We start from the raw sequence: 26,306 nt of genomic DNA, 5'->3' as shown, positions 1-26,306 counted from the left end.
CTTACGACGAGCTCGAAAAATGGATGGACGGTTTGGATATAATACATACATCATTATGTGACCCACAGAACTTTCTGACGTCAATACACCAGCTATATAGCTGGTGTGGTACACCAGCCAATCCGCTTCCGGATTTATCACGTCCATCTCTGTGGACCCCACACAACCCCGGGCACAGACGGGTCACAGGCAATTCGCTCTCCTTATTTTCCTCTTCTTAGGCCACTGCAGAGACTTCTTCATCTCTCGTAATTACAAGGTATGTGGATTTCGAATTTTGAAATTTCTCGATCTCCTACGAATTTCCGGTGTTGAGAAGAGGGCAGTCATGGCGGATTCATCGCTCAACAGTCTGAGAAGAACCCTGAGCGTATCGAAGGAGAGGGCCACCGTCTCCCTCTTGGATTCAGATGAAAGGGCTGCTGTAATCTCCTTATCAGAGGAACACGGTCTAAAACCTTCCGAAGTTTATGGTTTTGTTGGGTCCATCTCAACAATCGTCACTACAGGTCTACTCTCCTTTTAAACCCTTGAATCGTTATGTAATTGGGTCTGCATATCTTGGCTTGATTCTCGGTCGTTCTTAGTTAATTGGCCGATATGTAATGACAGTGGAATTTTTTTATTTTAAGTCGTTTGGATGCCTGTAAATGGGGGCTAAGGGGTCTTTTGGATGCCTTTAAAAATGGTTTTAAGTTGTAAATGATTTACAGGTGTAAATCATTTCTGGTCTGTCCTGTTTGGCTTTAAGTTGTAAATGATTTACGGGTGTAAATAATTTCTAGTCTGTCCTGTTTGGCTTTAAGTTGTAAATGATTTACAGGTAAACGATTGTCTGTGTTTGGATAGCCTGTAAATGAAGTGGGGTAAATGCTGTAAATCATTCCAGCCTGTAACTGATTTACAGGCAAAAAAGGCCATCCAAACACAGTGTAAATTATATCCAAATTGGCCCAACATAATGGATGATCCACATAGAAGGTGCCCCCTTCACGACGGATAGTGGACATCAAAAGTGGACCCCGCATGATGGACAACCCACTTTAAAGGTGGGGCCGACATGATGGACGGATCAAATGTGGATTCCATGTCATGGGTAGTGGACATTGAGGGGCCACACATAAATGACAATTAGCATTGATGATTGGCCCCACATGCTGGATGACCTACATCAAGTGGGCCCCACATAATAGACGGTCCACATTAAAGCTCAACCCCTAATGATGAATGGTCCACATCCAAGACAAGCCTCACAATAGATGACCCACTTTGAAGGTTTGGCTCACATGATGGACGATTCACCTCAAAGGCGGGCTCCATGTGATGGAGGATTCACATCCGACATCTGACATAATGGATGACCCAAATGTCTTAAAACATGAAAGTTGTAGTCATCTATTTTTATTTTTTTTTGCTATATGCAATATGATCAATTTATGAAAGATCAACCAAAAGAACCATCTCAATTGCTCTTATAAGGGAGTTGTTATAATCTTTAAAAATGACATCAAATGCCCCTAGAAAAAGATTTTATTTAAACATTTTACCAAATGTGCTTATTTCAAATAAGAACTTATTTTAATTTTGAAAATACAATTTTATCAAAGGAGTTTATTCAAAAAAAGAGCTAGAACTAAAAACTCTTTTTTAGAATACCTCTTATTTGAAAAGCTCTTACTAGATTAGAGTAAAGATGTCAAATGAGCTTTCCATTAAATATCCACCAATCACTCATATCGGATAACAAATTAATGTATTTCTTGATTTAAGAGTTGTCTAAACCAGGACGATTGTACAGTTTAGATTGGTTTGAGCTTATTATATTCCATGTCTATAATTTCTTTGTGCATGTGTATCAACCACCACATTGTGTTGGTGTATCAAACTTTCCTAGTTTTCAAGAGTGTCTCAGCCCACTCAAACAACTTCATCTAAGTTTGGAGCCCATCCCATGTACTTTTAAGAAAGCAAAGTTCATGACATCCAAAAATCATGCTGAGTCCCGGAGCATGGGTTTTTTAGGTGTTGTATGGTATTTATAAAAAGAGGGTTTTTATACTTTTTTGGTGGGTGCCTTTGTAATTATTTAGATGGGCTGGCGCAATAACCTATGCTCGAAATGGCATGTGTTCTCCACGTGTTAGAGTGTTAAGATCTCTCGTACATTGATACGCAATCCTCTAATAGCTCAAGCTTTTAGAGAAAATAGTTGTTTGACACTACACATTTTCTACGACAATCAAAACAATCAGATCCAACATTTATTTGCCTGTAAATCATTTACAGCTTTCAGCCCCATTTGATTTATAGGCAAGAAGCTGTGATTTCATTTACAGGCTCTCTATTTACAACCTAATGACTATATTTTCAAAGATCGGCCCTCCATTTGCAGGACTTAAACAATTTACAGGCTATCCAAACATAGACAATCATTTACCTGTAAATCATCTACCACTTAAACCATTTACAGGCATCCAAACGACCCCTAAAAATTTCCATTTCTCATTGCTGCTTTATTGTTAGGAAATAAAGATGGCAACGGGCTGAGGCCATAGTAGGCATGCCTATTCTTCAGGCCTTAAATCCCAGCCTCAGCCCTAAACAGACTCTGACCCCACAATTAAGGTCCTAAAATCAGGCCAAGCCTAAACCTTTAGCAAGCCTGACGACAGCATTTGTATGCAGAGTCGCAGACCCTTTTCCTATAATTGATGAAATGGATTAACTACGACTCCGACTAAAATATATACACACCCATTCTTTCCACTTTTGGCTATGTATCAATCATTTATAATGGGTGCCAGTTACAACTCTCTTCATGGAATTCTTTAGTAAAGGGAAAGGGATGCAAAGAGTTGTGTCATGTGGGAGGCATTTGCCAATATCAACAATGAAATAAATCAATAAGAAAGGAAAAGGACCATTCAAAAATAATAATTAAGAAAGGTAAACTACAAAAGATTTACATTGTGGGAGAGAATGATTTTCCGAGTCAATCATCTCTTACATATCTTGCTTCTCCAAGGGAGTTGACTGTGTCACGGACCTCTCACAATACATGAGAAAAAAAAATATATCTAGTCTTGATAAGATGCCGGCACTTGATGGATGCATCTTATGTTAGATCATCATCATCATCATCTAGGCCATATTCCAACTAATTGGGGTCAGCTACACATATCGTATTCACTCTATCAAGGACCAAATCCTCAGTTAAACCATAGGTCACTAAATCTTTTCTCACTACCTCCATCCACATCCTTTTGGGCCTTCCCTTTGCCCTTTTAGAGCCATCCACTAGAACGGCACTCAACCAGCAAGAGTTTTGCACCCCCATTGCTGGTCCCAAGTCCAGATAAAGGAGGGTTGCATCATGTTGGCAGCTGACATCAAACTTCGGATGGCCTCAATCTCATATAAGCATTTAGTGGACTCTTCTTCTTCTTTTTTCCTTCTTCATGTACATCTTAATGAATCTAATTTTATTTTTTTCTGCATTTACTAGTGAATATGTATTTAAACTAGCTAAATGATGGTGTGAACTGGCCTTTGTTTACTTAGGAATATGTATTTAACTGCATATCACATGTGATTGTGATTCTCAAGGCTCTAAGCCTCTGTAAAGTATTGAAACTTCCACTGTTCTATGAACAGCGATTTTCCTGGCATGGGCATATATTCCAGAGTGTTGGCTACATTACTTAGGGATTACCTATTACCCCAGCAGGTCAGCTTGAATTTCTTTAGTTACTGTGTACGTTTGTAGCACAATTCTTCTGTTCTCGTAGCCTTTTTAGAAAGGCATTTCAAATGGCATTTTGTTCTCGAGTGAATCATCTACATTGCTTATGTTGAACTGGTGAAATTTTTTCCACTTTATAACTACACCATCCTTCAAGGATGCATGTGGGTGTTTATGGTTCCAAAGGTCATTGATACATAAATAAAATTAAAAAGAAAAAAAGAAGAAACAAGAAATAAGAATAAAAATTAAAAAAAAAAGGAGGGAGGGGGGGTGGAAGGGAAAGAAAAGGAAAGAAAAAGAAAAAAAGTATACAGATGTACTAGTGTCATAATATAGTTGAGCTAAGTAAAGGTCCGTTCTTATCTCAACCATGCTTCTGCCTTGGATACATATCCTATATTTGGCATAGATTGTTAATTAGTTGTTGGATCATCTGAGTTTGTATTTGACAAAGGTCTCCTTTTAGATTAGTCTTGTATTTTCTCCACAGTTCTTATTACATCCACCTGGTATTGCCGTATTGGGTTAGTAGGAAGCTGTTATCTAACATCAGTATCGCATAGGTCTACTAAGCATGTTTCTTTGGGATCACAATATTCGTTGCAGATTCTTTATTATTTTGCAATAAAGCATGCCACTCTTCATGGGCTTATTGTATTCATCAGGTACTACCTTCGGTTTCTTTGCTATGATGACGAATTCTTCTCCCAATAAGACTGAGATTCCTACCATAATTGATTCTGATTCTCCGAGTTTTGGAAGTTCCAAAGAATGTGCGACATCCATTGTTCCACAAAATAGCTTTAGATGATGAAATTGTTGATGGGGATTTAGTCATATGGACCACCTTCAAGAAATGAAGCCTCATGATTGCATTGCTGAATTGATAATCAAAGGGGAACAAAAAGTTAATGATCTGATAATTAGCAGCAGCATTTTGAACATTCAATCCTTTGGATCCTGAGTGCATTATACAACTAATCATGTAAAGTTCTAACAGGCTAATCGGAATTTGGAACCCCTTCAACTATTAGGAAATCGAGAAGCATGAGATACCCATGTTAATGTTTAGCCAGTGTTTTCAGTAGCGTTGTAGCGTAGCGTAGCGAAAATGCTACGTAGCGTACACATGTAGCGTAATTCTCTGGTAGCGTAAGCTACAGGGTATGTAGCATAGCTTAAGCTACGCTGCATGTAGTGTAGCGTAGTGTGTAGCGTGGATAGCGTAAGCTACCTGAAATCTCATTTTTTTCAAGTGTTTTTTCTATGTTAGTTAAACACCTATTTTAAAATGGTGATAACTTATACATATGATACATGGAACTACATTAAACTAATCCGGACCATCCAAATTGTGGTCCATGTCGTAGATAGAGCACTTAGATCAATCTGGACCGTCCAAATTGTCGTCCATATCGTAGATAGAGCACTTAGATCAATCCGGACCATCCAAATTGTGGTCTTTATCATGAATTTGTGATGTTTCAATAATTAAAAAGAAGTCATACTTAGAGATATGCAAAGGCAAAGAGAGAGAGGGATTTTGCATGGAAATAAGTGGTTGATGATCCAGATTCGTAGTCAAGAACTCATAGAAATTATGCATTTTGTAAATTTTATCATATGTTCTATTATTTTAATTAAAAATATTAAGGATCGTGTAGCTTACGCTACACACTATAGAGGGTCAAACGCCATGCTATACGCTACACGCTATTTAAAACAGTGTGTTTAGCTTATGCAAGTTAGCTTTTTGCAACATTGGTTCCTTTTCCACTCTTTGTGATTTTTCTCTAATATCATTGTTTTTCTTATTTTAGTGAAATGTTCTTCTTCTTGTTCTCAATCAAGTGATTTGTTGGCATTGTCTTTTCAGGTATTGGGCACTGGCAGTTCCTGCTTTTGCTATGGTCACTGTATTCTTAGCCATAGGATTTTACCTCGGCTTGAACTTCATGGTCACCCCACCCCCGACTTCCTTTGACACAATATATGGTGAGCGCCAATTGCTTGACAATCTGGTTTTTAAAGTGAGGGATTATTGTGTGCCGCGCCCTGCAACCAAGCAGATTGTTGAAGCACACTCCGCACCACATGTGGGGCCCATGGTTGATGATCCATATCATTGATCTGATGGAACCCACCCTTTGATCTTTTGCTACCAATAGAATGATTGAGCAAAATATAGGGACACATTCAACAGGAAATAGGACAATTATCATTGTCAGTATTTTTCAACATGGGAGAGTTTGAGTATCCCCCGTCTGTGGTGGAGCCCATCGAATAAGACAGTGTGGATCACCAAACTCTGGGCACCTTAGCTACCTGTAATCCCTACTTTAAATACACACGCAATATATTTTACGAATTTTTGCGCATTATATACATTACAGAATTGGTTTGGTCACGAGACTCATGACTACAGCCTTGTCTTGTTGCAAATTGACAGAAGCAACAATTTATTGCTCAAAACCCAAATTGTCATGTGTAGGACATCCAAGCTGTGCCAAACATGGGTCCCACCTTAAGGTTTAAAGATAACTTGCCATGAAAATAAGGCAGATCCATTCGTTTGATGGACCATGCCTATGCTGAGGAAATCATTGGTTGCCCATTGATTAGAATCTTATGTTCTGCCTGGTATGTGGGCCAGCCCAATTTTGCCCCAGATGATCTTCATGATGTGGCCCACCTTTTGCACAGCCAGATTTTCTCACAAGTGAATGTTAGCAGGACATAGTTATAAAATCTGCATTAATACGCATATTCACCCTTTTTTCCTGAGAAAACATTCCATCCAGCATATAATTCAAGAAGTTCACTTTAATTCGCATATTTTTTTCTCTTATGAATAAAACATGTGTAATATGCATTTCATTCTATTCGCTTATGTGTATTTATGATGCATTTAAAAAAAAAAAAACTTTAAAATGCCTTTCGAACTTCCATATTGAAAATTTAAACCCTCCATTTTGAAGTTGCATCTATATAAAATCCTTCTTAATCCTCGACTCTTTCCACTTTAAAAATAAAAAAACTGAATCTATAATCGCCCATTCTTCCTGCCATCTACATCTACCTGTCTGCTGGAAAATGTCCACAGGAAATCCAACTATCAGGCGGAAATCATTGACAATGCTTTTTTTCTTTTCTTTTTCATTGTGTGATGTTGCACTCAATCGGTAATTGTGACACCCACGTTAAAGATTTAGGATGATTAAAAGGATTGAATTAACTTCTCAAGTGTCCATGTTCCAAAATACCTGTGGCCCAACCAGTGAGTTAATGGGCCAGAATGTGGGCTAGAGCCATGGTGGGTCCGAATTTTTGTTCTAGAACATTCCAAGTAAAAACCATATTATATGCAAATGTATCCATTTCAGATGTTCTTCTGTGTCCGCTTTTTATTGCCAATCTTAAAAATGTATTTATTTTTTTTAATGCCTACACTGTATGATACTCAAAACTCTCATGGTACCATGTTTCTGTCGTATGCCGAATTGCTGACTATGGGCAGGAAAGACAGGTTGAAAGTTCACACAATGTGTTCACCTACAACCCACTTTCAGCATTTTGCCCTTGGAAAAATATGAAATTTTTTTTTATGCGGTCAACAGTGAAAAGAGTTGACGTTTCCTTGAAACTCATTTTGTTTGGCAGATGAATGCAGTAGAGAGCCCTCATCCTTCGTCGCTGCAGCAGAAGGTGCCGAGCAGCCCATTGAGCCCATCACGGATATTGCCATCAGCCACATAAATGATCTCATGTTTGGGCAAACGATGTAAAAAGGTACAAGAAAAGGGTGCAAATGTATATTGCCCAAGGTATTTCTTTTAAAAAATGTGTCAGGATCTTTTTATTTCAAAATCATTTTTTGGGATTCTCAAAAGAAGGGGGAGGGGGGAATGAAAGAAAACGAATGATGCCATCATATCTATTTGAGTTGGGGTCCACCAATCAATGGTCCGAAAGGTAAGCTGGACATGCACTGCATAACATGATGCGGGAGAGATGCATTTGTTGGAGCGGCCAGATTGTTTAGTCCAACAATTCTCTAAACTAGGTTAGTTGATAACGAAACTGTCCACAACGCCCCAAAACGCTTGCGTGCTACCCTGTAGAAAATTGAAAATGGTTACTGGCCCTGCATTTGGTGCTGGAAAGTGAAGAAAACTGGCGTCTAGGGCTGTTAGTTGTGACTTTTGAAGCAACGGGCATCCCTGGTACGGCCCACTAGATGGATTGCCCCTTTGACATGTACCATTTTGGGTTACCCACGATCCACCATTTCATTTCCCAGTCTTCACGGTTGCTAGTTAGGCATGGTTCGACAACAGCTATCATATAGAAGAATTATGTGATACTTCCCGTGCTACAGTAAATCCAAACCATTGATTGTGGAGTCCCACCGGCAATGGATCTCGATCGCGATCTCCTAGCTTGGAAGATCCCATGAACCGATATAGGGCATTTTCCAGGTGAATGGACATTTGTTGTACCTGTCAACCGTCGTACTGCAGGAGATAAATGGAAAGGCTAAGATTGTTATATAAAGGAGAAGTTTTGAGAAATAGTCCATCCTTGATTGGACAGAGACCGATGGTCTGGATTACAGAAACATAATCCCTTCCAAAAATAAAATCACCATGCACAAAGATGCGGTAGGGACCCCTATAATATAAATGCTGTAATAAGTATGCCATCTACATGTTGCCAGTGAACAGGCAGACTCATGTACCTCAATCCAAATCGTCCAAATAGTGGTAACTAATCTAGAACGTCTATATTCCAAAAATCACATGGAGTGAATGATCCTACTGTCAGATCAGTGTAAAAAAAATAAAAATTGGGTTTGGACTGCTGACAATGGGAACTTTGGACTGTATCTTACACGGCCACCTGATGCGCGTTCCAGTCTCATGAGCGTATATTGCATGCTGGTGACATTTCATTTTCGCATATGGGGGGTTGACCCTGCCAACATGAGTGGCAAAGTCTTCGTCCATCATGCAGGGCCCACCTCGGATGTGAGCCATTCGTCGTTAGGGGCCGACCTTTGATGTGGACTGTCCATTATGCGAGCCCACCTTCAATGTTATTATCCATCATGTGGGGCCACCTTCGATATCGACCACCCCTCATGTAAGCTCAACTTTTGATATGGACCGTCCATCATATGAACCCCACCTTCAATATGGGTGGGGCCACGCCATTCATCATTAGGGGCCTAACTTTGATATGGACAATTCATTGTGTGGGCTCACCTTGATGTGGGTTGTCCATAATGTGGGGCCCACCTTTGAATTGACCATCCATCATGTGGAGCCTCCTTTGATATGGAGAGAGAAGTAGACACCGTAAAAGTTGAAAGGCAAAGAATAAAAGCTTGTGGGATTAAGTAACTTTTATCACATAAATGACTTTTATAATATTGCTTACCAAACCAAATTTAAGTTAAAAAAGTTATTGACTTGCATAAGTTTTAAAACAAAGTTTTGCGGTATCCAAATGGGCTCCAAGTGGTTTAACGAGTCGACAGTTTAGTAAAGGTTGCTACTAGCACAAAGCCATAGGAATTCTACAAATAGTTAATATGTGCACATGCAATGAATCCGTACCATCCAATCAGTGAACCATCTCTTGAAGGAGTAGACCATAACTCGTGCTCAAATAAGTGAACCTTAATGGTCCCAAAAAGAGGCTATAAATTTATCTTTTCTAACATGGAAAATTTAATTAAAAGAAGGCTGCACCTAAAGAATACAAGAACACAGAAACCAAGAAGAAGAAAAAAACTACAACTATTGACAGCTAGCAGGAATGGGCAACCTTTGATGCAACTGTCTATTCCATTACACTTAAAAACCTCCTAAACTGGCCCCATTCAATTCTTGAAATTATGGCTAATCCTTTCTAGCCATAAGAACTAAATCCCTGGCACTAGATTGCGTCAAAACAAGTCTATAGATTGAATGGACACAAAAAAAAAAAGAAGAAGAAGAAGAAGAAGAAACATCCAATTGCTGCTACTAGGAGCAATAGCCCATCAATTGGCCTGCCTGGATTGATGCATTTTCCACCATTTAGCCATTGAGATCCAATCAAAATTTTGAGTGCAGCCCTTCAGTTGTGGTTTGTACGAGTGCGGCCCATGGCTTAATGACCCAAACTATTGATCCAACGGTCTTGACTACGCCACAAATCCCCAGTTAAAAGTTCATAGCTGTGTGATATTTTTGCACTTTCTTGGTTGAATGCGGAACGTTATAACACACAAGGCTGTTAATTTAACGGTTAGAATTCATTTGTTTGGGGTATGGCCATTGCCTGTGGGGCTAACAATATCAACTGTTTGGATTACCAACCAAAAACCAGAGTGGCGACGCACATCCCTTCAGCCCAGCAGCTCAACCAGTCCAAAGACAACCCCACAGCCCCAAACCCTGGCCCATTGACAACCCTTGTTTGAGGGTAGGGGTGGCACAGATCAGTACGAAAAAGCCATATACATGCACTATTCAAACTCGTCATCAGGCGACATTTGTAGAAAAACGATAGATGGCCAGAAATTCAGCTGCCGCCGGATGAGAATGGATATCTGACACATCATGTAGCTAGATCGGATGACAATTACAAAACTGCATTCCAAGATGTACATTCTTACCTTTTGTTGGCTTGCTTGTCGTAGACTAACCAAACTGAAACAATTAGCGTGCCCCTCCATTAGGATCCATTCATACCATACCACACAAAAAGAATGGTGGTATATCCTGTGCTCAGCTTCAACATACACAGCAGGCCAGCACACCACAAGCTTGCATCAAATTCCCAATCTTCTTTCATCATCTGCGGGTATATGGGTGTAACTGTGATTGGCATTCATCCCAATTTTCTTTTGGAATGGCTCCGGCAAAGACGCAATTGAGATGAGAACATGGCCACAGGCAGTCCTCATCTCACTCACTTCCTGGGTGCGGAAGTATCCCATCCAATCCAAATGGACAAAAGACCCAAAGATGCCCACAACAAAAACAGGCTTTAACCACATCAGACTTTATTCCTTCATGGATAGAACTACTTGTTATCTAGAAAAAATTAGAACACTGTAAAAACTTGATTTGCTAGAATTTACAAGGTCTCCGGAGAGAGCCGAAACGTTCAAAACCAAAACAAGACAAGGAAATACAGGAGTACCGACTTCCTAACAGGGCCACAGCAAATGCACCCAATACCTTCTCAACCCTACGACATCTCTCGGAACCTTGCAATGGCCTTCTTCTGAATAAGGGTCCGGTAGCTATCCCCTGCCTGCACCTCCAAGCTTGGGTCCACCTTCTTCGGCTGACTGCCAAGGCCCGCTCGAACTCCCCCACCCTTTGCTTGGACTGGCTCTACAATGCCACTGCCATCCTTCCCGAGTCCCTAAATGCATTGACAAAATAAAACAGAAAAGGAGCAATCGAAACCCCCAGTTTGATGTCAGAATCAGCCGTGCCTGGAAACACTTAACTAGAACATCCATTGTGTACTTGAAATTTTGAATGGTAACAGATAATCCGCCCTACAAAAAAAAAAGGAGAAAGAGAGATGCCAATTTTGCCTCCCGCTTTCTAAGTAACTAGGCAGACAGCAATCATGGGGGTCCAGCTCCATGTCTCAGTGGTAGACAGACTGTTTCAACACTGAGATCATGGGATCGAGTACCCATGTGGGGTGGGTGGGTGTGAGTGCGTGGTGTGGGTGTGTTAAAAAAAAAAAGAAGGAAAGGCAGAGAGCAATTATTAGGTCCCGAGCACCAGTACTTAAAAAGTGTGCTAATAATCCAGTGATCCAGACCATAGATCTGATATATCCTGCTGTGGATGGGATGCCCGCGAACCAATCGCCTACAGCTAATCCTTGGCTAGCCTGACCCAAGGCCCTTTCTTATGGGCATTGCCAATATTGTTAAGGTCAAAAGTGGAAACAACTCTTGCCAAATGACTGGTAGGTAATTAGTTCTTGAGATGCCCCAAAAGATCTCTCAGATACGACGATCCTAACCACTTCAATCAGTGGACTACAGATAGATGGTTAAGGGAAGAGCACCGCATAAACAAAAATGGATATAGATTGGTTGGTTAGGACATTCCAATCTGAAGATTTTCGGGCCATCCCCCACACATGGTGAGGCCCATATCAATACTGGATCAACGAACTTAAAAGCAATGGGAAACTTCATGTCCTGATGCATCAGGACTTCATACAATTCTTCATTGGAGAAACCAGTCATGTAGACGATCATCACCATCTAAGCCTTGTCCTACACGAATCCTGCTCCAGCTGCACCTTCTAAGTGGGCAGGTTTATGGAGGAGAGGATGGTGGGTTATCAATAAATTCCAGAAATGGGAGCCTTTTATCTGATAAAAGAAAATAACAGGACTAAAATGAACAAAAGAGAAAGATGAAAGAGAGGAGAGGTACCAAGCCTTCCTGCCAGCCCATGTTGCGGAGCATCCGGTTACCCACGTTGCTCTCATCGATGGCTCTATCAGCCGTGATCACCTCATAGTTTGGCACATTGCTATTAGCTTCACTGCGGCCTCCTCCAACTCCTGGAGGGAAAGGCATCGCCCCGGTATCTGACAAAGAACCCCTTCGGAGTGGCAAGTCCCGATCTTGACCAACAAGTAGTAGTAAACAAGGCATTTCTCGTATGTTAATAAAACTTGAATAGTAAACCAATTCACCGACTACAACCTGTGAAATAGGCTGATGGGAAGCAGTATCTTTACTCAACAACTGTGGGTTTTCACACATCTATGACTGGAGAAATAATAGGGACGTCGACACCTACTCCAACACATGTTGATCCAGTTCTCTCGTCTAGAAGGTCCTACTGTAGATGGCCCACAAGGCAAAGCTCTCACCAACCATAGATTCTTAAAATAAATAAATAAAGAAATATATATATATATATATAAAGAGTAAGAACAATGGTTAAGAAGGGCATGAGCTTTTTGTTTGTTGTATGCCTACTTTTTAAAAAAAAACATTTCCAGTAGTTTTGGTAGACGGAGACGGAAAACATGCAGACAGAGAGGATCTCTGACTGGTGGGAATTTTGCCCCATTGGAGCTTGGACATCCAGAGCAGGACCTGCTAGATGAATGGTCTGCATCACCTTGTGGTGGCACAGAAGGCACGAGCCTCCCCTCCCCCAACTATATTTAATCACCCAACTGTGACCTATTTACAGAGGTGTCCATATTGAAATAAACACTCATGCTTGAGGTGTTTGTGATATTTCTCCAGGAAAAACTAAGTGTCATATTTCAGGATTCCCGCCCTTTCTAAAGTTCACAAGTAGCCCGAAGTTACCAAAAACCTACTCGATACTATTCTATAACAATGGTGCTAACCATCTTGACTGGTACATGAAGCATAACGGCTCCCTAATAGAAATCATTAACGCTTACTTGAATCCCCAAGTCCAAGGTCCGACAAATCATCTCCAATAGAAGCTGATGATCCGTACAGGCTTCTTCTCTCAGCTGCACGGTCCCTGTATGTCGTCTGGGGCTGTTCCCTGGAAGTAGCTGGTTGCTGTGGCATCTCAGAAAACCTACGCTTACCACTCCCAGAAGCCACAGGTGGCGTGTATGAACCTAGCGCCGATGCATCTGTTCTGAAGGGAGTCACAACAGTGGATGTCTCAGAATTTGTTGATTGTGTCCCTGAAGTGCCCATAATGGCAGTTGAGGCAGAAACACTGCTGCCACCACTTGAAGATCCTGAGAATACCGTATCCGACTTCACTACCCCTCTTCCAGAACCTCTGATGACGCCCATTATTGTGCCTCCTAAGCTGTTACCCACTGGCCTTGGCTTTGCCTGAGGATCCACAGCTACGGTTTGAGTAGCAAAGGGTGTAGATGAGTTGGTACTGGCTCCGCGACCAACAGCTGCAGAGATAAATCCAGAGGTGCTTGTAGTACTCTCCTTCGCAGGCACTGCATCAGACTTGAACTTGTTTTTTGCAGATGATCCCATGGCAGCATTGAACGAATTGTTTGATCTATCATCTGTTGGAGCTGCTGCTTGATTGTCATCAAGAACCACACGGGCTGCTTGGCCCTCGTTATTCCTTTGTTTCCACATTGTTAACACGTTATTCATCTTCTTCTTACTGGCCAAAAGGCTGCTCTTTGATGCCAATCGTATCTCCTTGAGTTTCTCTTTTTCTTTCTTCTCTGCAGCTAATGCTGCTGCTGCTGCTGCCTGAACAGCATCAGGTAGTGACGCCTTCTCATTCGACGTTACTGTGGTAGCAGGTGCAGATATCACTACTTTTCTGTTACTGGCACCATCTGATGTTTTGGAAGGTTCATTCGTTGATTTTCCAGATGTCTTGTTGTCACTCTGATCGACGTAAGGAACATACTGCTGAGTTTGTTGATCATAAGAATACCACGTTCCATTGTTACCATCGTAGTAAAGACCTGCATTCAGTAAAAATATAAACAAAGGAAACGAAAAACAGGATTCAAACCTCTCAGAAACCTGAAATGAAAGGTCCAATTGACTCTTCTCTGCCACACTGAAACAAGAGTGTTATTACAAGGAAGCCCCTTCTTCAAAGCTGGCAAATAGGTAGGGAGATAGCTTGATTCTCAAACCTCTAGCCAATCAAGAACTCCCAAGAACTCTAATCACATCCTAAACCAATGTCAATGAATGCCCATGCAACTTCAATTGTTTAAAATATTCATTAAGCAGTTATTGTATTTATTTATAATCTTAGATATATAACCTATTATTGTATGTGCATATGGTATGTGTATGCGGGATGCAGAATCAGTTGATTGCCTTCTTATTCATTGCCCCTTTCGCTAAAGAAATGTGGGAGAGTGTGTTTGAAATATTTAATTTGGAATCGGTGATGCCGGAATCCATTGAAGGTTTTTTTCTAGTGTGCCATGGGGGAGGTGGAGGGCAAAAGGGAAGGTGATTTGGAGGCTTGCTCTCCTAGCGGGTTTATGGGCTTTATGGGAGGAGAGGAATAACCAATGCCTTTGAACCGGAGTGGGTCGGTGTCAAAAGCATTTAAAAAGGCTAAGTTGGATATTATGGGGTGGGCTTCTTCATCTTGTATTGAGTCCTTAGTTGATTGTAATCTCACCCTTTGGTGCATTGGGGATTGGTTGTGTTATTGCCGGTTTTAACAGCTGCTTCAATAAACTATCATTATCTTTCAAAAACAAAAAACAACAACAACCTACTGTGCCACTTGAATGTCATCTTCGACTGTGATTAATAACAGTAGAAGCTTAACGACTTTAGGAAATATTTGCTATATTGCAAACATTAAAAGAGTTGTGGAATACACTACAGAAATGAACTTAATAAACTTGGTATTGGGAGCAGCAAGGAAACAAAACCTGCACTAAGACATCTGTTTTCCCACTTTTCCACCCCAAAATAAATAAATAACAAGAATGTGAAGGTCTCCTGTTCTTGTCCCAATGACCGTTTGACAGCAGTGTATCCTGTCAGCCTTGAGCACATGTGTCTTAACAGTTTTCAGGCTGTAATGTGATCAATATTTGATGGTTTTTTTTTTTTTTTTGAAAGATCACTGAATTGTGTTAAGGAGAAAAAGGAACAAAACAAGAGGAGAAGGCCGCTGAGAAAGCTACTGCCTAAGCTCCAATAAAAAGCAAATTACAACCCTTGAGATTATCTACATTAGAAGCCCATTCTATTATCATACTTTTTATCGATATTTGACGTTATATGCTAGGAATCCCTATGAACTGAAGCCTTTTTCTAGTGCTTACTAAGTTTACTACGCCCTGGTCACGTGCAATAAAACGAGATACTAACCAGTGTTCCCATCATAGTAGAAGCCGGAAGCAGCATCGTAATAATAGCCAGATGCTTCATCCCAAACAAACCCAGATTGGGGAGCTGACCCACCATTCTGACCATCTGTACGTTCATTGCTGCCTTGCTCAGGGCCACCAGTGGATTGCTTATCATCTGGATTGTATTCCTTAGGAGCCCATCCAACAGCATCATACTGTGAGGACAGCAAAGAGAAAACAATGAGTAACTTAGTAGTTCTTTGTAAACAGTTAAACAGCATCACACACGCACATGCACGCACACGCACACGCACACGCACACACACACACACACACGCACACGCAGGCAGACACACACACACACAGTTCCATCCCTCTCAGAATGCATCTACATGATTTCACAATGCATCACCAACAGTCTGCCTAAGAAGCTCACAAAAACCAGAGCGAGTTAATGATATGAAGTGACACCTACATGAACAGCAAGTGGCACCAAATTTAAAGATAAGAATGGAAACAATACATGCCAGCACAATCTACCAAGTGGTATTAATAACTTTATGCGTGCAGGCCATGATTAGTGCTGCCCAATTAAAAAGCAGCAAACACAACCATAACAGAGCAACCCTGTACACAAAAAAGATTTTTTATTTTTTATTTTTAAGTAAAGGCCTTCAGTGGTAATCCTACCACGAAAAGCAAAAAGTCTACAAAACCAAAAGATAATGTTAGTGAGATGTGTGAGAAAGCAGACACTTTCCCAGATTCATTTTTTTCTGTTTTCCTATTGCTAATGTAAAGAAACGACTTAACTTTGATCACCTTAATTAAGAAATTTAGATCCAAAAAAATTTCCAGGGATAAAGCGCAGCTACAGCTGCATGTGCTATGGTCCTCTAGATAATGTCTACTAAAGGAAAGAAGTGCTATCTAATGATCAGCAAGATTCCTTTGCTCTGCCCAACAACCATAAAGTTTGGGCCAGCTTTTGGTGATCCATACAGACAAACAACCATAATGTTTGGACCAGCTTTGGTGATCTATACAGACCATACCAATCATCTGGGGGCAGCCTGGGTGATCCAGCCCTGAAGGAACAGGGCTTGGGCCACTAACCTTGGCCCAAGGGCTGGTCTAGGGCTTGAAATCTAGGACCAATGTTCGGGCCAGGCTGAAACCCAGCCCATCCAGCCAGGCCCGGCCAGTTTCCCTAGCTTATACCATATACTATATGGCTATTTGTAATGTAGAGTATAGAGTCCATATACTAGAGCACTATTTCTTTTTAGTGTAAATTGCTGGTCAGGTTCTTAAACATTTCAAACAATCATTCAAAAGAACCTCAGAAGATTTAAGTGAAAATAAAAATTACAGTTGGAACTGCACGATGAGACATGCTAGAAGTGCCAAAAAAATATGAAAAGAACAAAAAACCTGTTGAGCAAATGTGGCTGCTTCAATTGCTGCAGCAGCAAGGCTGCTTGACTGCGTAGCTCCAGATGCTCCTGGCCCCGGTCCATGAATGCTTTTCGCATATGCCACTCGTAAAATTTGGCCATTCTTCTCAAGAGTTGTTCCATTGGTTGCTTCCAAAGCTTTTGTCGCATCCTCCACCTAAATGGACCAGAAATGCATCAGAATCTTAAGTTAGAACTGTCTCTTTCTTTCTTTCTTTCTTCCTTTCTCTCTCTCTCTCTCTCTTTTTTTTTTTTGGAATGGCAATTTATAAACTGTTTCATAGAGTGCATGTAGGAATTTGCCTACCGAATGGAAGTGCACAAATCCAAATCCCCTAGAAACATGAGTAAACTTGTCCCTAACAAGACGAAGATCCTGCAAAAAAAAAAAAAGTTGAGCTTTTGTGATTGCATGGAAAAGATAATACATTACAGTGAATCATCATATCATCATCTTAGGCCCTGTTTGGTAGACACCTCAAAATGAGTTAATCTCATTTTAGTTAACAATAATCATATATTACAGATCTTGATCTCAAATAAATAATGAGATCATGTTAACAGTAATTATGTATTACAGAACTTAATGAACTCGTTTTTAAATGTGTGTCAAGCAGGGCCTTAGCCTTCTCCCAGAAACTTGGGGATCACTCATTACAGTGAACCTATTAATCAAAATTTAATACCTTAATAGGAGCATGCTTGGAGAATTCATAACGAAGCATTTCTTCATCAGCATTCTCATCCAAACCTCGAACAACTAAGACGTGAGTAGGACCTGATAGGAATACTGACTTTAGCTATTCAGATTATGGTAAGTCACATTTTAGGTGAAACCTAAGACCAGTAAAGAAATCCCACCTGCCTCCGATCCTTTCTTACCCACAGGTGCTGGATTGGATGCTCCCATATCTGCTGCAGGGGCATCATCAGTCCGGCCCTCATTACACTGTGCTTGAGAACACAACAGAACATTAATACACTAACATAAAACAATTCTAATATAGATCATCCTGGAATTGTATATGACCTCCAGCCTCTAAATCCCACTTAAGTTTGCTATATTTCCAAATATATTTGTTAACATGAGGCTTCAATTGGATCCTCCATCCATATTCCTGACTCAAAATACATGGTGCATATACATATGGGTACACACACATTGGGCAAGGTGAAGACATTGTTCAACTATCATATGCTCCATATAATACCAATATCATCAGATGTCTAATAATGAAAATTGCTAGTTCCACATAAGAGTTAAATATTTCAAGAGTTTTATCATTTTTAACAGCAAATAACACCCATCAAACAATCTAGTCGCCTCCAGTAATCATACTTGCCGAACAATATTCTGCAAATAAGCTGCCAATCCTATTGTTCACCCATTTTGGACTTAGCTCTTTTGATAAATTCATTTTATCAATAAAAAGACACTGAAAGAAACAATAAACAAACCTGGAAACAGGATGTCCGGCGTGCAAAATTTACACAGCCACATATAGTGCACATCCAATCAGATGGAGGAACCATGCTTTTACTGTTCCCATGACTCGATTTTGCTGCATTCTCATGCCCCAAATGAGGAGCACCTACTCCACCAGTTGGCTTGCTACTGCAGCACAAGAGAGTTATCAGCATATGAGGCCAAGATGCTAGTAGGTAGACATATTTCATGAGCAACAAGAATGACATACTTCCAAACAGATGTTATTGTTGATTATTCAAGGGGCCAAGCAGAAATAATATAGTTTAACAGCTTAAAAGGAACATATGTAACATTAGCATATTATCTCTAACATTTTTTTTTAGAATTGATAATTTTATTAAAGAAGCCAAAAGGCAAAGAGCAACAAGAGAAAAGAAAAGGCAAAAATCAAAACCTTACAAACTCAGCAACAGCTGGGTCAGGCTCCCCAATCCTGGATTAACAATAAAGCCTTCCTAACAATTAGTATTATCATTCCTGAAACCTACCATTCTTTTCCAACCAAATGGATCATAGAACAGCAAGCAAGGCTAATCACCACTTCAACCTATCTTTGGAACGAGGACCTCCTTCATGCCACAAAAGGAACAGCTCCTCCATAAACTTTGGCATGACCCACGGCACATTAAAAACTGAGAGAATACCATCCCAAACCCACTTCGCAAAAAGACAGCGGATGAAAATGTGCTCCACCAATTCCTCATTCTTCAGACAAAGGAGGCAACATTAGGAAACAGATCGCCTTTTTGCGCAAATTATCAACAGTAAGAACCCTATTCCTGCCTGCCAACCCAATTCCAACCCCCCACAATATACTCTCATCCTACCTCGATTCCAACCCCTCACAATATACTCTCATCCTACCTCGATTCCAACCCCCCTCCACCTCTTACCCTCTCCTTTGGATCCTTCAACCATCCGCAGGCAACGATGGACACAAGAATCTTCCAGATTGGGAAATCCTGAACTTTTTTCAAGTGGTTCAATTGTTGGTCTATTGATGAGACCCATCTGATTGAAGATTGGGCACATCCAAGTGTTTGATTAAAGATCAGGTGTCACATATCCAACGGCCCAGATATTAATGTGGAGCTGACGGCTGGGCTCGATCCAAAAACTCAAACCCATTTATTTATCGGGCCAGGCACAAGGTGTCTACAAGCACGTCGGCATGGCCGGAGCCCGGCCCTCCCAGCCCTTCAGTTTTACAAGGGCATTTTCTTAACATATATCATTCACATATTCTGCTTCCTTGTAAATGTGTAGCATAAATTACGATTGGACTGCTTAAAATTTTAGGGCATAGTACGAGCAATGGGGCACACCCAATGGAAAACCTGGATCTCTTGCACAAAAGGAGGTGAGATAAAATGATGTGGAAGGTTGATAGCTCAGGATCATGTTCGGTAAGATCCTTCTACCCTCTTCTCTGTGGTGGTATTCTTCGAAGGGAAGCTGGGGTCACCAAGCCAGTGCGCGCCATTACGATGTCCCTCCAAAGTTCGCAACATTCGGATGGTTGGTTGGTAGGAAGAAAGTCCTTACTATTGATAACCTTCGATAAAGAGCAATGGTGATTGCTAATATTTGTAACTTGTGCGTGCATGATGAGGAAGGAAGCGGATTGGCTGGTGTACCACACACCACCGGTCTGGCTGGTGTGTTGACATCACCAAGTTTTGTGGGGTCTCATCACGAGGTATGTGTTATATCCAAACTGTCCGTCCATTTGGTGAGCTCGTCGTAAGGCTTGAGCCTTTTGGGCTCATGCTCTAAAATGGTCTCGGAAAATGGATGAACAGTGTGGATATAATAAATACACCATTGGGAGGCCCATGTTACTTTGATCACCTTTGGACCATTCATACAACTCAGAGCTCGAGGAGCGTCAGCGCTGATCTTCACACGACACGTAGCCAAACCAGCCAGGTCGGTGGTGTGTGGTACACCAGCCAATCCACTTCCAATGAGGATATAATAAATACATCATTGTGAGGCCCATGTTACTTTGATCACCTTTGGACCATTAATACAACTCGGAGCTCGAGGAGCGTCAGCGCTCATCTTCACATGACACGTACCCAAACCAACCAGGTCGGTGGTGTGTGGTACACCAGCCAATCCGCTTCCAATGAGGAGACGGTAGATCATCTCTGTGCATTGTCCTTTTGTAGGATTGATCAAGGTGGACCTATTGCCAGTTTTCGTGGCCATTGCCGGGTGTGGTTAATTCCCTGTTAAGTACATGGCACGAGATGATGCTTAGGAAAGTGAGGACCGGGTTATGGAGGATGGCGTTGATTGCTATTTGGTGGGCTGAGTGGGAAATGCTAGATGTTTCAATAATGACAGGAAAATATATGGCTTCTTCAATGGCAAAATTGGAAACAAGAGTCAAAAAGGAAAAGGATGGTCCTAGGTTAACAACCTATAATTGCCGAATGTTATCATTTATCCCCTTGAAAATAGCCGGCAAGAAACCATTTAGCATGGCTATGCATGTTTGTACTGGTTACAGTGAGACATACTAATTCTTCACATACAATGATACACAACAAATGCATTGAAAGCAAAATAACAAAATTCTGCATGTTGTTCAAATAGAAAAGGCCTCTGATTTTGAACTGTACTCCTAGTCTAATTTTCTTCTATATCTATAATGAATGAGTGAATGAGAAGTTCAAATGAAAGCATCTACCTATAGTCAAAAAATAGCTTCCTGCCATCAATTATCAGACCATCATCTCCAATTCCATCCATCATGCTTCGTGCAGCTTCCTGTGTCACAAAAATGAGCATAAAAAATGGAGCTTCACAATGATCTTAAAAAAAAAAAAGAGTTTCACAATCTGCAACTTAATGGTAATAACTAATAAAGCATCAAACAGTCCAGTAAATATGCCAGATGGGTACCACAGAAGGGAAATCAATAAATGCAAATCCACGTGAAACACCAGAGTTCCGTTCTTTAATTACACGCACATGACGAAGGGGGCCCCATTCAGCCTGAAAAAGTACAGCAGAGAGTATACCTTCATGAGCAAAAGAAGCAATAGGATTCAGAATTGAAAATTAATGATGATGATAATAATAATAATAAATGAATGAACAAGCATAAGTACATACAAGAATCTGATAAAGATCTTCCTCGGTTGTCTTTTGCGACAGACCCTTTACAACAAGTGTAGCGGATGGAGCCTACAAGCAAACCACATTTCCATTTAGGCCCTGTCATTTGGGAGGAACTTGGGCAGTATCTAATTACACAAGGTTACATAATTAAGCATACCACCGATGAATGCTCATAATGCCGCCTTTCATCCCAATCTCTCCTTCTTTCTTTCCTCTCATGGCGACTGTCATCATAGCTGTCTTCTCTGTGACTCCGACCATGACTGCGACCTCGAGGAGACCTTGATCGAGGTCGTTCATCATACCCACGGGAACGAGAACGGTCACGTTGTCTTCTATGTGGGCTCTGATCTCTCTCCCGACTTAGACATCTCTTATCCCGTTCACGATCACGAGACTCACGTGACTCACGAGACTCACGCCTTCTCCAACTACGATCTCTTGATTCTCTCCTATCTCTCTCATGGTCCGAATCATAATTATACCGACCAATATCATAATCTCTCTCGCGGCTATCCTCCCTACTTTGACGGGAAATACGATGCCGATGGTCATAATCATCACTACCAAAATCATCACGATCACGTCCCTGAAACCTACCTGGCCTATCAAACCCATAATCACGGTAGTTATCTGCACTACGATAGTTGTCAACATTCCGATAGTTATCGCGGAATTTATCAACATGTGGGAATGAGTCCATCTCCCGATACTTGTCTGCATCACGAAAACCATCCATCTCATGGAACGAATCATGAAATGGTTTCTCATGTGCTCTTGGTTCTCTACCATGTGCATATTCTTCATCAAAACTACTCCTTGGTTGAGGCCAAATGCCATGGACAGGAGGAGGGAGAGGATAGTTATCTCTCTCGAGTATGTCCCGATGGAACGTACTCCTTGGATAGACATTATCCCTTGAGAATCCCTCATCCAGTAAGTTCCTGCCACCATACGATCCACCAACCCTGCCAGAGAAAATAGAGCAGGGGAAGGGAAATATTTTGTGAAATAATGCTTAAAAATATAGTGAAGTAATGGTATTGATAATTAACATGCAAATATTAAAAGGTTAAGAACAAAATAGGCACTTGACCAACATAGAATCTAAAAGATCCAAAGCCTTAAAAAGAAGCTGATTCCACAACTGACAGAACAAAAGGACGTCTAGCGGATTGGCGAAATACAACCAATGCAAATCTCAAGAGTATCAGTAAAACCATAAAACATTGGATAGATTTTTTTGCTACTCAATTACCAAGATACAAGGACCTTCAATCGACACTCACCTGAAATCTTGCTCATGTACTGCACCGTACCCCTCCAGAGCCTGTGGATTCAACAGAATAAGGCAAGTCAGCAACTAAAAACCATGGTAGGGGTAGGTAAATCCATTCCATATCCTCACTGGCCCATGGCTTTCTTTAATTGTTCATTTAGGACGAGATGCCAGTAAACATGGAGGACAATCACATGAGCCATAAGTTTCTGTATATCATCCCGGATAGGTGATTAAGAAGAAAACCGCAATTACGCTGTTAGTTTCCCATCCTTGCTGAAGGACATAGCGCCCAGGATCCATTTCTTGCAGGCCCCGCCGGTGTTACCCCTGCAAGGTTCTTGATGGATGATCTTTCAGAAGTTTCAGTGCAGGTTGTTTGGAAACCTATCCTGTAACGGATGCACAAACACAGAAAGTTATGCAATGTTGACCAAGAATCAATTCTCACGACTCAACCATCCTTTTGAAGGGAATCCTCAAAAAGCAAATCCTCCGATATACAGCCCATCTTCAAGTGTTCACAACAGAATCGTGCAAGATCTTGAAGTTGAAACTAGCATATAGTAATATACAAAGCCATCCAGCATGTATCAATGTGGAGAGGGCCAAACTCTCAAATAACATCTCTCTGTTAGAAATAGCAACAATTGCATGGCATTCCCAAATGCAGTACATTGCCAAGCAAATTTACAGAAATAGTTTATGGTGACATCCCAGAATCCTAAATGCAATAAGCGTGCGTATATCAAGATAAATCCTGCTTGCAATTTCACTCTTGCCTCAGTATAAAAGCAAATATCAAGTGGCTCCTGAAATGATTCATCTCAGATGATATGTAAATAGAGTCCATATGTTTGTGAAGCTTGACCAATTTGGTGTGTACCTATCAGCAATGTTTTCTTCTCCTTCATCTTCTTCTTTAAATAAAAAATCAGGGGGGGAGGGGGCATATTGTTACGATTTTGTACTGATTATTAAAAAAGTCATTTTGATTAAAAATTCACTATTAGTAAGTAAATAAACACAATTACAAAAGCTTGTTCCTCCCATCAAAATGAAAAGTCATTCTCTACTCTTTACTGGAACTAATCAGCTATTGCAGCAAGCATGAATAGAACAATAGGTATCATCTGATTCTTCCTCACAAGGGATGCTGAACAATTAAAATTTTCCAATAACAAGACATTGAAAGGTCTACATATTTCCAAATGCATCATACTTTTGTCCAAAATGGAAAAAAATATATCACATCAAGTATCAAAAATGCAATCTCCAACCAATGATCAGATTTGCCAAAAGAATGGCAAAAAGAAAAAGGAAAAAAACATTCACCAACAATGAAACTGAAAGCCTAGCCAAAAAGATTGACTACCACGGTTACACTTTTATTTGAACCTCCTCCGCTTCCTTGAGCAGCCTGCTGAGGACTTCCATAACTATATCTAACAAATCGTTTCAGCATAGAGACGAAAGAAACAGATATACTAGTACATGATAATATGTGCTTTTGACAGTGTCCTTTTCCATTGCAATTGTTAATCTAATAGACTGGAAATAACCAGATCATAATTTCCCACATTAGCACTCATATCAAGCCTTTGGTGTCAGAATTGCAATTACATTACTACGATTGGACTCGGAAGGAAAACAGGGCTACTTCATCGTTGTGAGTATAGTAGGAGACATCACTAAATTTTGCCATTTCCTCTTGATTAAACTAAATGTTTGGGATTCAATTTGCTTGTGCATCCAAACGCAGCCTAAAGACTGAAAACAAGCACCAGAGGAAAACAGAGACTGAGAGAATCAAACAGTTGCCAGCTTCGTCGTTCAGTCAGAACCCCTGGCCCAGGTCAAATCCAATATTCCGTTTGATTCACCGATAGCCCTTCCAATTAGTTAAGGGGTGAATTTGGATACCCACAGGAAGGCAAGGCAGACAGAATCCTTCTGTGCCCAAATCAATATCTGTTGTTTTCCAGATGATGGATGGTCAGATGCTGGCCTGAAACGTAACAAATGATGATTTGAAGTGGAGAAACCCAATCCCACTAGGGGGTGTTTGGGAGCTTGGAAAATAAAAGGTGAAAGTGACATTTTCTTTCAAAGTGAACTCCCAATAAGGGGAAAAATCTCGTTTCTTGGAAAGTATTTTCCGCACAAATATTTTCCAAGCTCCCACACAGACCCTTACTAAAGTTCCAGTTCCTACGCGAACCAAGCATACAACAGACAGATAGACATCCGGTGTTGACAGTTACAGGTACATCCAAACACAGCAATTTTACACGACTGATCAATTCCATCCGTGTAAAGGGAGATAACAGTCAAGGAGCTTAGATTTTGCTCAAATCCAGCAAGTTCTGAATTTTGGCATATTCGGGGTCGATCATTCACCGAATTTGAAGAAATTCGCATCGAATGGAAATTGCGAGCTGCGGCGAAATTAGGGTTCCGTGTTTTGCATCCTGATTTCGCCGAATCCGTGACGAACGAAAAACAGAATCGCAGCAGAGTGCGAAGCGGTTGAGTTCGGCGAATCCGGTGACCGATCGACCGCCAAAAATCATCAAAAGCGTGATTTTATTTCTGCAATCGGAGAAGAAAATGGAAAATCGATTAGAAGAAGAGCGATCGAACTCACGAATTAGAATATGGTTTTGCCGTGGATTCGTAGCTTCGGATTCCTCTTCGCAACCTTCAACGAGATCTGATGGATGAAAACTAGGGCAGAGAGAATGGGGGAGGAATTATTATACGGTTCCGCGAGCCGAGGATATGCCGAGTATCCTCGACCCTCTAAAAGTTCGTCCAGGTGAGCCCCGTGACTGAGTGATCCTGACTGTCGAGTTGGTGCGCCCGCTGTCGAGGGGCGGATTGGGGTACTACTCCCACCACGACCTAGGTAGAGGGACGCGGATTCCCCACCGGCTGTCTGTAGCTGGCTACTGGATGATGCTCTATTGGCCCACCATGATGTATGTATATTATCCCTCCATTTTTTCCGTATCATTTTAAGGCATGAGCCCAAAAATGGGGAATAATCAAATCTCATGTGTACCACACCATATAAAACATTGGTGATTGAATTCACATCATTAAAAGCCTTACAGCCTTACAGGGGCTACAGACATTTTGGATGAATATGATATTTGTGTTTTCGCTTAGTCCAGGTCCGTGTGATCTAACCAACGGGTTAAATGACAAATAAGCATTATAGTAGGTGTCTGGAATATTTTAATAGTAAGCGTTCAATCACCACTGTTTTCTTTTGTTGTGATGTGGTCCACTTGAGATTTAGATCTACCTTATAAATGGAGGACTTTAATAAAACACCTACATTATTGTAGGGC

General features: G+C 40.9%; 2 protein-coding genes across 4 annotated transcripts; one reads left to right on the top strand and one right to left on the bottom strand.

Annotated features, from left to right (window-relative positions):
- The first annotated feature begins 152 nt into the window (after positions 1 to 152).
- Positions 153 to 7,643, top strand: LOC131248133 (phosphatidylinositol N-acetylglucosaminyltransferase subunit P). Its single transcript, XM_058248206.1, has 4 exons — positions 153 to 509; positions 3,655 to 3,727; positions 5,622 to 5,740; positions 7,406 to 7,643. Exons 1-4 carry the CDS (start codon positions 329 to 331, stop codon positions 7,528 to 7,530), a joined length of 498 nt encoding a protein of 165 aa, XP_058104189.1. The 5' UTR covers positions 153 to 328; the 3' UTR covers positions 7,531 to 7,643.
- Positions 7,644 to 10,779: 3,136 nt separating this feature from the next.
- Positions 10,780 to 25,743, bottom strand: LOC131248132 (SUPPRESSOR OF ABI3-5). 3 transcript variants are annotated; one of them, XM_058248203.1, is made up of 16 exons: positions 25,598 to 25,742; positions 23,206 to 23,342; positions 22,961 to 23,001; positions 21,829 to 22,639; positions 21,666 to 21,737; positions 21,453 to 21,545; positions 21,238 to 21,317; positions 18,509 to 18,665; positions 17,912 to 17,999; positions 17,737 to 17,828; positions 17,358 to 17,426; positions 17,028 to 17,207; positions 15,613 to 15,808; positions 13,206 to 14,228; positions 12,211 to 12,404; positions 10,780 to 11,167 (listed from the first exon to the last, which is right to left on the bottom strand). In XM_058248203.1, exons 2-16 carry the CDS (start codon positions 23,251 to 23,253, stop codon positions 10,988 to 10,990), a joined length of 3,324 nt encoding a protein of 1,107 aa, XP_058104186.1. In that variant the 5' UTR covers positions 23,254 to 23,342; positions 25,598 to 25,742; the 3' UTR covers positions 10,780 to 10,987. The 3 variants fall into 3 exon arrangements, with proteins under 3 accessions (XP_058104186.1, XP_058104187.1, XP_058104188.1); XM_058248204.1 differs by having other exon boundaries at positions 18,509 to 18,662; XM_058248205.1 differs by lacking the exon at positions 12,211 to 12,404 and having other exon boundaries at positions 25,598 to 25,743.
- Positions 25,744 to 26,306: the final 563 nt, after the last annotated feature.

The sequence above is a fragment of the Magnolia sinica genome, chromosome 6 (genome assembly GCF_029962835.1).
Source record: "Magnolia sinica isolate HGM2019 chromosome 6, MsV1, whole genome shotgun sequence".
Classification (NCBI taxonomy): Eukaryota; Viridiplantae; Streptophyta; class Magnoliopsida; order Magnoliales; family Magnoliaceae; genus Magnolia; species Magnolia sinica.
The sequence above is the reverse complement of the archived record's forward strand: the minus strand, read 5'-3'. Positions and strand labels throughout refer to the sequence as shown.

Bases quoted from the DNA above. Each gene is read 5' to 3' on its own strand.
- LOC131248132 (XM_058248203.1), bottom strand. From the start codon at position 23,253: ATGGATCCTGGGCGCTATGTCCTTCAGCAAGGATGGGAAACTAACAGC. The intron at 23,002-23,205 runs GTAATTGCGGTT...TTGAATCCACAG, and splicing joins AAGGATGGGAAACTAACAGC to GCTCTGGAGGGGTACGGTGC. The intron at 21,546-21,665 runs GTATGTACTTAT...GTACTTTTTCAG, and splicing joins AAGATCTTTATCAGATTCTT to GCTGAATGGGGCCCCCTTCG.
- LOC131248133 (XM_058248206.1), top strand. From the start codon at position 329: ATGGCGGATTCATCGCTCAACAGTCTGAGAAGAACCCTGAGCGTATCG. The intron at 510-3,654 runs GTCTACTCTCCT...TTCTATGAACAG, and splicing joins CTCAACAATCGTCACTACAG to CGATTTTCCTGGCATGGGCA. The intron at 5,741-7,405 runs GTGAGCGCCAAT...TTTGTTTGGCAG, and splicing joins TTCCTTTGACACAATATATG to ATGAATGCAGTAGAGAGCCC.